Source organism: Sycon ciliatum, chromosome 6, assembly GCF_964019385.1.
Source record: "Sycon ciliatum chromosome 6, ocSycCili1.1, whole genome shotgun sequence".
NCBI lineage: Eukaryota > Metazoa > Porifera > Calcarea > Leucosolenida > Sycettidae > Sycon > Sycon ciliatum.
The window spans coordinates 10238054-10251483 of record NC_088648.1 but is presented as its reverse complement, the minus strand read 5'-3'; the positions used below and the strand labels follow the sequence as shown (position 1 = coordinate 10251483).

At 46.6% G+C, this 13430-nt stretch overlaps 2 protein-coding genes across 2 annotated transcripts; both read right to left on the bottom strand.

Annotated features, from left to right (window-relative positions):
* Nucleotides 1–1228: 1228 nt before the first annotated feature.
* On the bottom strand, nt 1229–3025 carry LOC135820029 (E3 ubiquitin-protein ligase TRIM9-like). The gene has a single exon (XM_065333330.1). The coding sequence runs from the start codon at nt 3023–3025 to the stop codon at nt 1229–1231; it is 1797 nt and encodes a 598-aa protein (XP_065189402.1).
* An 8059-nt stretch (nt 3026–11084) lies between these two features.
* On the bottom strand, nt 11085–12950 carry LOC135820028 (E3 ubiquitin-protein ligase TRIM45-like). Its single transcript, XM_065333329.1, has one exon. The coding sequence runs from the start codon at nt 12948–12950 to the stop codon at nt 11085–11087; it is 1866 nt and encodes a 621-aa protein (XP_065189401.1).
* Between the last annotated feature and the right edge of the window lie 480 nt (nt 12951–13430).

The window sequence follows — 13430 nt, the reverse complement described above, 5'->3', positions numbered from 1 at the left end:
TAACATATTTTGTGAAAATATTATCCTATAAAAGAATAGGAATGTAAACAATATACCTGTGAAAACACAACCTTTAATGCTACTAACACAACCTGTGACTACAATAATCATGAGATCAACCCCAAAACATTTCTTGCAGTTTACTTTCGTAGAGTTTGCAACTTTGTGTTCCTCAACACAACTTGCAGCTTTCTTCAAAAATATCCGCAACCTTGGTTCTGTCAAAGATCGTATATATTATACATGCATTCATTGTTTCGTCTCATCATTATGGAGCAGCTTATGCGAAGGCTAGCCAAGCTTGCTTGGCGATGCCAACGCGGAAAAGCCTATAATAATAACAATAAGGCCGAAATTTGAATGGGCCGAAAATTTGTGGACTACCAGTAACCAGCGATTTTCTTCCGGATGGTGAGGGATCCGGATAAAAGAGGACCGGGTAAGTGAGGTCTGACTGCACACCTTTCCTCATACCATGTACTGGTTTACAAGAGCATGCGTACATCATTACTTTCCGAATTCCTTCCCTCCGCTACTTTCTAGCTCAGTGTATCTATCATACCCCTTAGGGTGTGGGTTGCTTGGTGACTCCTACACCATTCAGTGTGGAGAGTGAGGTTGGTCTATACAATCAACATGCAAGACTGTTTCCCACTTTCTTGTCATCGTCTCCTGCAGTTGTCTCCTTTACAATTTTTCAGCAGGTCAGGTAAAACACCAGTAAGGAAACGACACAGAACACGATAGTGGTGAAAGCAACAGTGGTCGGTTGAAATGCACATGTATAGCTCATTGATTATCATAAATGCAACGTAGAAAATGACTCCCTAGTTCTTTGGAGCCAACCACAGCAGAAATAAACACAATAACAAGCAGAGAAGGAAACAGAATCAATGGAAATTCAGGAAATGTAGTGACTAGTTGTGCTAACACATTCACCAGTTCACTAAGACAATAAACAAAAGGGTGTTATACACATAAAGAAATCATGAAACTAAAGTGAATAGCATGATGATTGTTATGAAGTAGAAGAGTGCAAGACAGCGAGCAAGCTAGGGGACAACAAATGGCAGAGTGGCTAGGCCATTAGGGGTACTGGGTCACTCACTCTGCAGTCTGATGCCTTCCTCTCTCTCCCTCTCTCTCACACACACACACACACACGTACATGCACATATAATTATATGCACGCATAACCGCGTTCTTGTGGATCAAGCGGATTGAAGCTTTACAAAATAGTAACTTGGTCTCCACTGTAAAGCAGGCTGAGGTAGAGGTAGAGTTCACCTGTCACGTTGGTCAGTGTCTCGGTTGTTCCGGTACGCTCATGACGTCCGACTAACGTGTGATTGTCACAATCCAACGACATTTGAATGACGTCACCGGCTTGCCATGGCTGACCCAGTGCACTGCCTGTCCAGTCACCACTACTGGCATAGTGGCTGTACCATCCAAACAATGAGGTCTTTCCATTTTGATATGTGTCTAGTCGTGGACGCTGGGCATTACACAAGAAGAACATGTGGTTAACTTTACCAGCAGTGATGCGATCAAGACGGAGGGATATCTCGTGTTTGCCGCTACTCCATTTCCTCACGCCACATACTGACCTCCAGTACCCGTTAGAAGTAGCTCCACGAGTAACCGTTCGGTTGTTGTTTGACAGTGCAAGATCAGCATGGCATTGGCTGGGATCAAACCGTGGTCGCGGATCCACGATGGTAACCATTGCAGGACTTCCAGCTACGTGGTGATCTCCAATCATGGCTGATACCTGCACTGATCCCTTCTTTCCGGTCGTCTTGTACGTTGCAATCATGTTAGTGCCTTCATTAGGACTACTGTTGGGCATCAGCACAGGATGAATGGTGTCGGTGGTGTTGTCCACAGATGTTACGTCAACGTGAACACCAGACAAATGTGCCTCCGTCACAGCCAGACTATCACCGTGGCCATCCCTTGGCTCAATGATCACGGTAAGGTCGTCTCCCTCCTCAACACTGGCTGCAGTAGCCATGCTACTCTTCTCCGATGACAGCATACGAATGCCACTCACCACACCAGTTCTGGCAATGGCTGCAGTCAGCTCCTCGACGTGGTATGGCGAAAACAATAGAGTTCCCAGAGCAAACACCGTCACATCTCTCTCGGACGCACTCGCAGCATTCTTCGCTGCTTCCTCCAGCCATCCACTCATCTTCAAGAAGTTCACATCCTCATTGCAGTTCTCTGCCAGATGTTGAACTTTCTTGCTATACGAGGCACCAGCAAGTATCTGCCGCTTCTGCTCTTCAAGGGGAAGAAGATGTGACAACTGCAGTCGATCCACCTCATCCAGAAGCTCTTGTTGACGGTTTTCAATGGCTTTCTTCAGACCACCAAAAACGTCGTTGATCCGGGAGGACAAGCCTTCAGTCTCATCACGGAGTCCACTCAGTGCCGCTTCAGACTTTTTGATCGACTCGTCAAAAACACTGCCACTTCCAAGTGATGTGCTAGTCAGCTTGGCTTTCAAGGACTGACGAATGCTAGAAGATGCATCAGTGATAGTCTGCACATTGTGAGCAGCATGATCACCACTGCTTACACATTGCTTGCACACTAGCTGCTCACAACTCAAGCAATACGAACACTGTGCAAACGAGGGGTGGAATGAGCATTTGTACTGGCTGGCTGATGTTCTATCACGTGTACGTTCTGCAGCCTCACTGAGCGACACAACAGTGTGTTTGTACGACCTGCGCGATACAGGGTGGCTCTCTGCGTGGATAGCACAGAAATTGTCACCACAGTCCATGCAAACAGCCACTGCTGCAGTATCCCCAGTTAGAGGACATTCATCACACAACTTCTTACGGCCAGCACTTGCAGCAGCTACCTCCGCTCCAACCCCATCACTAGACACATCACTGTCTGGCAGGTACTGCAGCAAGGGCACACCTCTCTGTGGAGGTGGAGTGGTTGTTGCACATTCAGGACATCCCACACAGCCTTTGCCACTGATGTATTTTTCCAAACACTCCATACACAACGAGTGAAGACACTTCAGCAGCTTGCCATGCTTACTACTACTTCTGCATGATACACACTCTGGTCTGGACATGGCTACTCAATACAACTCCACACAAACACACAACACCCTGACTTCAGTAGATACACGAACAGAGAACACTGGAAACTCAAAGACAAAGTCACTGTACATACCAGTACGGCACTACACCAAGCCTATTCGATTTACTGGGCAAAAATGATTTTTAATTCATCCACAAATGTTTTACCGTCAGCTTAGCCTAGACTAGAACTTAGAGTAGAAGGCGCACTAGTCTGTACGCACTATACAGACAGTGACCTGACTTGATAGGAGCCGTGCACACTACAGACGACGGGGACTACATCTAGGCCCAGGCAGATTCTTCTCCTTTGACCCAGTTGTTAAACAGTTTGTCACATGTCATGTCAGTAGATAGTGAGCGCTGTGTTGTCATTCTGGACACTATCAGTGATAAACATAGTCAAGTATATGTCTGGCCCCGAGTCTTGATTTGCCTCTGCACTGCTGCTGTAGTCAGCCAGCACGGTCTCACCAAACCAGTGTGTTTGTGTGTGTGTGGGTGCACCCTGACTGACCTAAGGGGCATACTACGAGATGTACTTTTCAACTGCACACATGGAAATCTTCTCATGATTTCACCGTGCATACCGACCAGACTAGTCTGGTTATCATCATTAGCTGAGTGACTGATCCCACCTAAACTGGGCACCTGGTATTCCATCCGGTTATGGAAGGATATTCCATCTAGCCAGAAGTGATGATGTCAAAGGAAAACGTCTTCAGCCGATATATTCCAGTCTGAATCTCCTTTCTACGAAATGTTCTCTCTTGAAAGTCTGCGGCCTTTCTTACCGTTTCTCAGAGACTTGTCCAGTACAAGACAAATACTCCAGCCAAAAATTTTCTTTCTTTGATACTACCGGTAGTGGTACAGTCAGTATCGCCTATAGCGTTGGTGTTTGATTTTGAGCATTTTATCACTATAAGCGATATATCACTATGACCGATACTGCATGCAATGTATGCGAGTGGGGTGTCAAACGACTCAGCGCGCCGTGCACATACGCACTACATACATGTACATGTACAATGTCATGTAGCTGGCTGTAGCTCCTGACACACAAAATCAGGATTTCCTCATGATGGAGGCATATTTTGGCAACTTGTACAAGCAAAACTCACCAAACAGCACTCACTGGACAAGTTCTTCACGAAGAAGTAACACCCTGCTCTCCTCTGACATCGCTTGATTTTACATCAATCACTATAACCGATGCAAATATAGTGTAATAAAGGTCTTTTGAAATAAGAATTTGATCACTATAGGCGATATATTACTATAGACGATTATTACTATACGCGATAACTGTGTATACTTAGTTATGGCAAATGAAAATGAATTTGGGAAATTGATCACTATATCCGGTATATTACTATAGCCGCCAACCTTATAGGCGATACGGACTGTACTATAACTCACATTCTGTCTTCCACGTGATAGCGGCCCAGAATCACATCCTCACAATGATCACCCCCCACCCCCCCCCCCCCCCACCCCCTTCCACACACACACTCCCATCATAACACCAAGAGTAGATAAACAAGAGTGTGCAACTCCGGATATCTCCTGCACAATCTGCAGATATCCCGCGCCCACGGCGGAATTGTTTGTTTACGTCACCTTTTTTCAGACAAACGCGGATTTTGCCGCAGAGCAGTGTGAGAGCACGTGCTGGGCACCGACCTTGTAGTGTAAAGCCCAGCCAAGTGCACGAGGGAAAACTCTCCAAAAGGCTCGCAGAGGGTGCGTCGTCGAAAAGATTACGTCAATTATGTAGTACCCGCTATGACAGCCACTACATTATGACATAGTGAATATGGGCAAAATGAGGTTGCTCGTGGTACATGCACAAGTGCGCGCACAACATATCAGTCGAGACATTTCTGGTAAACTTTGTTACAAATTTCATCCAAGTGTTTGCGGCATCAAAGCACACGAAAACACAATACGAGTAATACTCACCGTGTCCTTGGAATGTCTTGTGCTGGTCTCCAGTCCTTCAACCCACTGCATGTACTGCTGTGGAATACGGGCAGACAGGTCATGAAAGCTGACTTGGCCAGCATGGCTTGCGCTAGAGGTGATTTTTGCCACCGCAGAAATATTCTGGCATCCTCTGCTGGAATCATGGATGTCCTTGTAGTGACTGCTGGGCCTGCCATCGACACAGCTGCGAGCATGCTAATGCTATTAACGAGCATACTATTGCTATTGCTGGTGGTGGTGTTGGTACCTACATCTTGTTGTGCAATGCACCCGGAAACTGAGCAGATGAAAACGAAGAAATACAATGTCATGTCATTTAGGTACATGTACCTCATACATTGTGCTGATGATGTGCAGCTTCCAAAGTCGGACAAAGTCCACTCAGTCTCTCTTTGCCTCACAGCTCGCAGCTCGGGTACACACTGAAATTACTCGGTCGACCTCTTACCTACACGTAGCGGCTCGCCAACCTTCGTGGAATGTCATTCCCTGCCACAATTTTGTTACGGACAGGGCGCAAAACGAGCAGTACAGTAGGCAAGCACAAGCTGCATAGTAGATCTACATTGTGCTTCTCAGTTCAACTACGACTACGAGTAGTGTCTACGAGCAGCGGCTCAGTGTTCCCAGACCCACTGATGCCAGTGATAGCAAACACCAGCGAACCAGGTATACCGGAATGTGCAACTGAACTGGCCAGCATTTCCTATAGTACTGCTATTACGGAAGGCCACAAAATTAATAAAATTGCTGCAAAGAAGTAAGTATTAAAAGTACAGTGCTCTACATGAAGATTGACACTGCATCATGCCGCCGAGTTTGGTGAACACGAGGTAGACATGCACTGTATGTACATGCACCTGTACGTAGAGTAACACTCACAATAGTCTAACTCGGATGGTGGGCCAATTAAATTAAAATAATTATTGTGAAAAGAAGAAGGACAAAATGTTACGAGTTATGACTAACTGTCCAGCAACGTAACCAGATCTTATACAGTCAGCGAGTGCGACAAAATGGCACAAAACTGACAAGGTCACTCGCTGACTGTATAAGATCTGGTTACGTTGCTGGACAGTTAGTCATAACTCGTAACATTTTGTCCTTCTTCTACTCACATAGTCGTTACTTCGAGGTAGGGAGTCAGAAGGTTTGACCGCAGGCACAAACACCTTGCAACAGACTGTCAGTCAAGGAAGAATTAGTAGTGGCATTACTCTTTTCTGGTCGCTACATTCGCTAATTTTGTAGCTTGTTTTTTTTTAATTCTGCAGATCCAAAATCATGTTATAGTCATAAACACAATTGTCTGAGGATTGGTTCAGCCGTGGAACTCTGAGTCACAACGGAATTATTATTATTTGCCCAAGGTTTTCATTGTGTGCCCTTGTGTACGTGACTGGATCAGGTATTGAGCACTTTCGCAGAACCTATTAAGGCTAAGCCTACTGCCTCTGTGTATAGTACTAGACATTATTCCAAGAGTAAGATGCTCAGACTGTCACGGTATTGTGCTCTATGGCCAGTGAACAGAGGCAGTAATACAAAAGTCAATACTCACACAGCAATGTCACAACCAAGTCCTTTTCTGCCGGTACTCAGAGTTTTGTATCATATCTCACACCATGAAGTTGGCATGATGAGAGGTTCTTTTAACACGAAACTCTGAGTAACGACAGAAAAGCACTTTGTTGTGCCATCGCTAGTGTGAGCATTGGATCAAAACTCATCAATTAACTCATGTAGGGATGAACATTACAATAATTATGATCATTCTGCAGTGGAAGGCTCAAGCTTCAATTCGTAAACATTTGCAAATATATAGTGAAATGTTGATTTAGAATGGAACTGAAATCCAAAATGAGTAGAAGACCGGAGTGGCACATTCCTCAAGTAAAGTCCATATTAGCTCTACAGCTCTAAAGAATGTGTGAACTATTCACCTATCAGCCGGCTCAACACCCATACAGTCCACACAGCGCTAGTCCAGAAAAGATGTTAAAAAGGAACAAGGCTAGGTTGGAGATTAGCTGTGCTGTATCATCACAGACATTAAACTGTGTTTGCTCACAGTGGAATGTTCACACAGCACGAAGAGAACATGCAGTACAAACATCACAGAGTCAACCATGAGAGCGCATATGACAATGTTGAGCAGGTTAGTTGTCTGCATGGGAAAACAGACAAGATCACCACCGATACAGACAGCGACCAGTTAGTCCTGCCTACACATCATATCCTTCATGTGCCCCGGCATCAGCCATTACTCTAGGCTGTAGAGACTAAGTAGATCAGCTTGCTGGTTTAGATCAGTGGTGAGCGACCCAGCTTGCCAGTATCCACTCCAGCCATCCAAGCACATCCACTGACAATGCCAGTATCCACTCCAGACAGCCAAGCACATCCACAGACAATGCCAGTATCCACTCTGGGCAGCTATATATACCTCACCAGTTCAACAGCTTAGCATGATTTTCACGTAAGCTTTAATGAACCAGAATCTTACACGACCGTATATGGTTCACAGTGAGCCCCGTGTAACATGCACACACGTTACTTGCAACAATGATAGATGCACTGGGCAGGATGAAGAGGCGGTGGTAAGTCGAATGTCCGTCGAGTTTGTCACGGTGGATAGTTGACGGCACACTGCAGCGGTCCAGATAACGACAGTGTCGGTTGTGCTGGTGCAGTGTTTCCTGCTCACATGCCGCCCACACCACCACACGATTGTCCCTGGTCTTGTCGGCGTGCAGCAGCTGTAGTTGACTGATAACATACTGATCGGAGCACAGTGCAAGTCTGTGCTGACTGCCAAGAGCGGAGACATTCACGTCACGATGTAGTGAGCAGGACAGCTGTCCCAGGAACGGACAACCCTGTCTTAGATCACTGCTGATGATTAGAATATCCGCACAGGACCTGGCCACCCACAGAGCATTGTCAAAGGCTAAGATGGATGTGCAGGACTGTGCTAAGTAGTACAAGCTACCTTCAAGACAGAACTCACGTTGTGCTGGTGATCCAGTGGCTTCACCATCATACATCGTTCTGCTGCGTCTTCTGTCCCGCAGGGCACCACCACCATTGCTGATGACATTATTGCATTCTTCGTCGTCGGAGTTGATCTCCTTCATCACATCCATCTTGCCCTGCAGCAATGGATAGCTTGTGGACCGACCCGCAAAGGTGAAGCTATCACGTGACATATCCACCTCTGGGGCAGACTTGCGGCCAGCTCGAGGAGACGAGTCTGAGCCGCTAAAGGTTGTGACGCTTGTTTCCACTTTGCTTGTGCTGTGTGGCCTTGTGAGATGTGGTCGTACTGGAGCATCGTCACGTCCCACCATAGTGCTAGCACGGTCTCGATGACCTTCTGGCAATGACAGCTGTACTCCTGTCGTCCTGGTAGCAGACCTCTCTTGGTTTGTGACATGCTGCGGAGGCCCTATCTTTCCACTGCTGTCAGGCTGTGTGAGCAGTTTGGTGTTGTACAGGAGAGGTGCATCGTTTCGACAATCCACGATTCCCAGCATGTTATGGTGCTGCGGTGAGAGAGCAAGGACAATCGGCTGCCTGCGATCCACAGCTCATACAACTGCACTGCACATCACCATCTCCACTATGCTGCACTTAGCTTGGTACAACTGCAAGAACAGAACCCAACACAGATACAGCAAAAAGTGACCACAAACACATGCATTCACACATACTCATACACATGGGCGTACACATGGGCGTACACACACACACATACACACACACACACATACACACAAACGCACATTCACACACACATACACACGCACACACACATACCCCCCCCCCCCCACACACACACACACATCCTCGATAGTAAAGCTACACAGGTCCGTCGGAGCAGGAGGAGGTTATACATACCCACTATATCATACACAAGGTACATACCCACTATATCATACACAAGGTACATACCCACTATATCATACACAAGGTATATACCCACTATATCATACACAAGGTACTTACCCACTACATCATACACAAGGTACATATCCACTATATCATACACAAGGCACATACCCACTATATCATACACAAACTGTATGAAAGATCATGGTATGGCGGAACCAATCAAAACTGCTTCCGGCGGTCTTGCTACAGCAGAAGCCCAGGTAGCTTCTGCTGGGATTGCACCATTCAACTGCTTGGAAGGCTAAAGAATTGATCGCTTCTCTTTAGATGAGCATACACCACACATCTTTTCGAAGTGGTTTTTCACTGTTCACCATGGCTGACCCAGCTCACTGTCTGTCCAGTTCCCAGTGTGGCTGCTGTATTGACACCATCAAAACAATGTTATCTTTCACATTGATACTTGTGCACCCATGGAAAATTATTGTCCTTCCACATTGACAACAGTCATAGAAATTTGGACATTACACGAACACAGCCTGTTCCCACATGGAGCAGTCAGTCTATCATCGGTAAGAGCATCAAGTTGATCTCATAATTGCCAATACTGTCAGACCTCGCTTAACCGCACACATCCGTTTTCCACAAGAATATCCGGATAAGGGAGGGAACTGGAAAATCGAACACACGTACTGTATGTGTGCATGGCATATGCTGTAAATCGGTATTGCAAGTCAACAAATATTCGGCGCATATTTATTTTCGGCTATTGTCGGCCTGGTCATGTTTGTGTGAAAAATCGCCTAATACGGGAGCTCGCCAGATAGGGACCGGCGGATTCTGCTCGAAAGGGTGGCAGATTCTGCTCGAAAAGCAGTGAAATTGGCAGAACCATACAAACCTTATGGCGGGCATTTCCTCGAATTCTGCTCCATTTCTTTATCCACATACCAAACATGCATGAAACTTACCAGAAAAAGAACCGAATTCTGCCAATTTTTCACACATGTTTGGCCGAAAATTTGTTGCGGCCGAAATTTTGTTTTGCAAGGTTTAGTGTGACAGTGTACTCAGGCAGCAGCAGTACAGGCCGAAAATTTGATGCGGCCAAAATGGGTTTTAGCCCTGGGAGGCCGAAATTTGAATGGGCCGAAAATTTGTGGACTACCAGTAACCAGCGATTTTCTTCCGGATGGCGAGGGATCCGGATAAAAGAGGACCGGGTAAGCGAGGTCTGACTGCACACCTTTCCTCATACCATGTACTGGTTTACAAGAGCATGCGTACATCATTACTTTCCGAATTCCTTCCCTCCGCTACTTTCTAGCTCAGTGTATCTATAATACCCCTTAGGGTGTGGGTTGCTTGGTGACGCATACACCATTCAGTGTGGAGAGTGAGGTTGGTCTATACAATCAACATGCAAGACCGTTTCCCACTTTCTTGTCATCGTCTCATGCAGTTATCTCCTTTACAATTTTTCAGCAGGTCATGCAGAACATCAGTAAGGGTAAAACACAGAACACGATAGTGGTGAAAGCAACAGTGGTCGGTTGCAATGCACATGTATAGCTCATTGATTATCATAAATGCAACGTAGAAAATGACTCCCTAGTTCTTTAAAGCCAACCACAGCAGAAATAAACACAATAACAAACAGAGTAGGAAGCAGAATCAATGGAAACGTCGGAAAATGTAGTGCCTGATTGTGCTAATACATTCACCAGTTCACTAAGACAATAAACACTAGGCTGCTATACACATAAAGAAATCATGAAACTAAAGTGAATAGCATGACGATTGTTATGAAGTAGAAGAGAGCAAGACAGCGAGCGAGCTAGGGGACAACAAATGGCAGAGTGGCTAGGCCATTAGGGGTACTGGGTCACTCACGCTGCAGTCTGATGCCTTCCTCTCTCCCTCTCACACACACACACACACACACACACACACACACACACACACACATACACACACACACACACACACACACACCCACACACACACAAACAGGCACACACACACACGTACATGCACATATATTTATATGCACTCATAACCGCCTTCTTGTGGATCAAGCGGATTGAAGCTTCACAAAATAGTAACTTGGTCTCCACTGCTGTACAGGCTGATGTAGAGGTAGAGTTCCCCTGTCACGTTGGTCAGTGTCTCGGTTGTTCCGGTACGCTCATGGCGACCGACTAACGTGTGATTGTCACAATCCAACGACATATGAACGACGTCACCGGCTTGCCACGGCTGACCCAGTGCACCGCCTGTCCAGCTACCACCACCGGTGTTGTTGCTGTACCATCCAAACGATGTGGTCTTTCCCGATTGCCAGTCGCCTTTTCGTGGACGCTGGGCATTACACAAGAAGAACATGTGGTGAACGCTACCAGCAGTGATGCGATCAAGATGGAGGGATATCTCGTGTTTGCCGCTCCTCCATTTCCTCACGCCACATACTGACCTCCAACCATTCCCAGAAGCAGCTGCATGAGTAACCGTTCTGTTGTTGTTTGACAGTGCAAGATCAGCATGGCATTGGCTGGGATCAAACCAAAGAGGATCCACGACGGTAACCGTTGCAGGACTTCCAGCTACATGGTGATCTCCAATCATGGCTGATACCTGCACTGAACCCTTCTTTCCGGTCGTCTTGTACGTTGCAATCATGTTAGTGCCTTCATTAGGACTACTGCCAAGCATCAGCACAGTATGAATGGTGTCGGTGGTGTTGTCCGCAGATGTTACGTCAACGTGAACACCAGACAAATGTGCCTGCGTCACAGCCAGACTATCACCGTGGCCATCCCTTGGCTCAATGATCACGGTAAGGTCGTCTCCCTCCTCAATACTGGCTGCAGTAGTCATGCTACTCTTCTCAGATGACAGCATAGCAATATCACTCACCACACCAGTTCTGGCAATGGCTGCAGTCAGCTCCTCGACGTGGCATGGCGAAAACAATAGAGTTCCCGTAGCAAACCCCTTCACATCTCTCTCGGACGCACTCACAGCATTCTTCGCTGCTTTCTCCAGCCATCCACTCATCTTCAAGAAATTCACATCCTCATTGCAGTTCTCTGCCAGATGTTGAACTTTCTTGCTATACGAGGCACCAGCAAGAATCTGCCGCTTCTGCTCTTCAAGGGGAAGAAGATGTGACAACTGCAGTCGATCCACCTCATCCAGAAGCTCTTGTTGACGGTTTTCAATGGCTTTCTTCAGACCACCAAAAACGTCGTTGATCCGGGAGGACAAGCCTTCAGTCTCATCACGGAGTCCACTCAGTGCCGCTTCAGACTTTTTGATCGACTCGTCAAACACACTGCCACTTCCATGTGATGTGCTAGTCAGCTTGGATTTCAAGGACTGACGAATGCTAGAAGATGCATCAGTGATAGTCTGCACATTGTGAGCAGCATGATCACCACTGCTTACACATTGCTTGCACACTAGCTGCTCACAACTCAAGCAATACGAACACTGTACAAACGAGGGGTGGAATGAGCATTGGTACTGGCTGGCTGATGTTCTATCACCTGTATGTTCCACGGCCTCACTGAGTGGCACAACCCTGTGTTTGTATGATCTGCGAGATACAGGGTGGCCCTCTGCGTGGATAGCGCAGAAATTGTCCCCACAGTCCATGCAAACAGCCACTGCTGCTGTATCCTCACCACATTCATCACACAACTTCTTACGGCCAGCACTTGCAGCATCTACCTCCTCTCCAACCCCATCACTAGACACATCACTATTTGGCAGGTACTGCAGCAAGGGCACGCCTCTGTGTGGTGGTGGAGTGGTTGTTCCACATTCAGGACAACCCACAGAGCCCTTGCCACTGATGTATTTTTCCAAACACTCCACACACAACGAGTGGAGACACTTTAGCAGCTTGCCATGCTTACTACTACTTCTGCATGATCCACACTCTGGTCTGGACATGGCTAATCAATACAACTGCACACACACACACAACACCCTGACTTCAATCTGACTTCAGTAGATACACCAACAGAGAGAACACTGGAAACTCAAACTCAAAGACAAAGTCACCGTACGTACCAGTACGGCACTACACCAAGCCTATTCGATTTACTGGGCAAAAATGATTTTTAATTCATCCACAAATGTTTTACCGTCAGCTTAGCTAGGCTAGAGTGCGCACTAGTCTGTATGCAGTGTATACAGACAGTGGCCTGACTTGATAGGAGCCGCGCACACTACAACACTACAGACCACGGGACTACATGTAGGCCAGACCGATTCTTCTCCGGCCTCTGGGGCATGCACATCAGTTCAGTTTGTCACATGTCAGTACATGATAGTCAACAGTGCACTAGTAGTAGTACTTCTTTGTTGTCATTTTGGACACTATCAGTGATGGGAGATAAGGCGACCACCTGTCCTAGAAGACCACTGCAA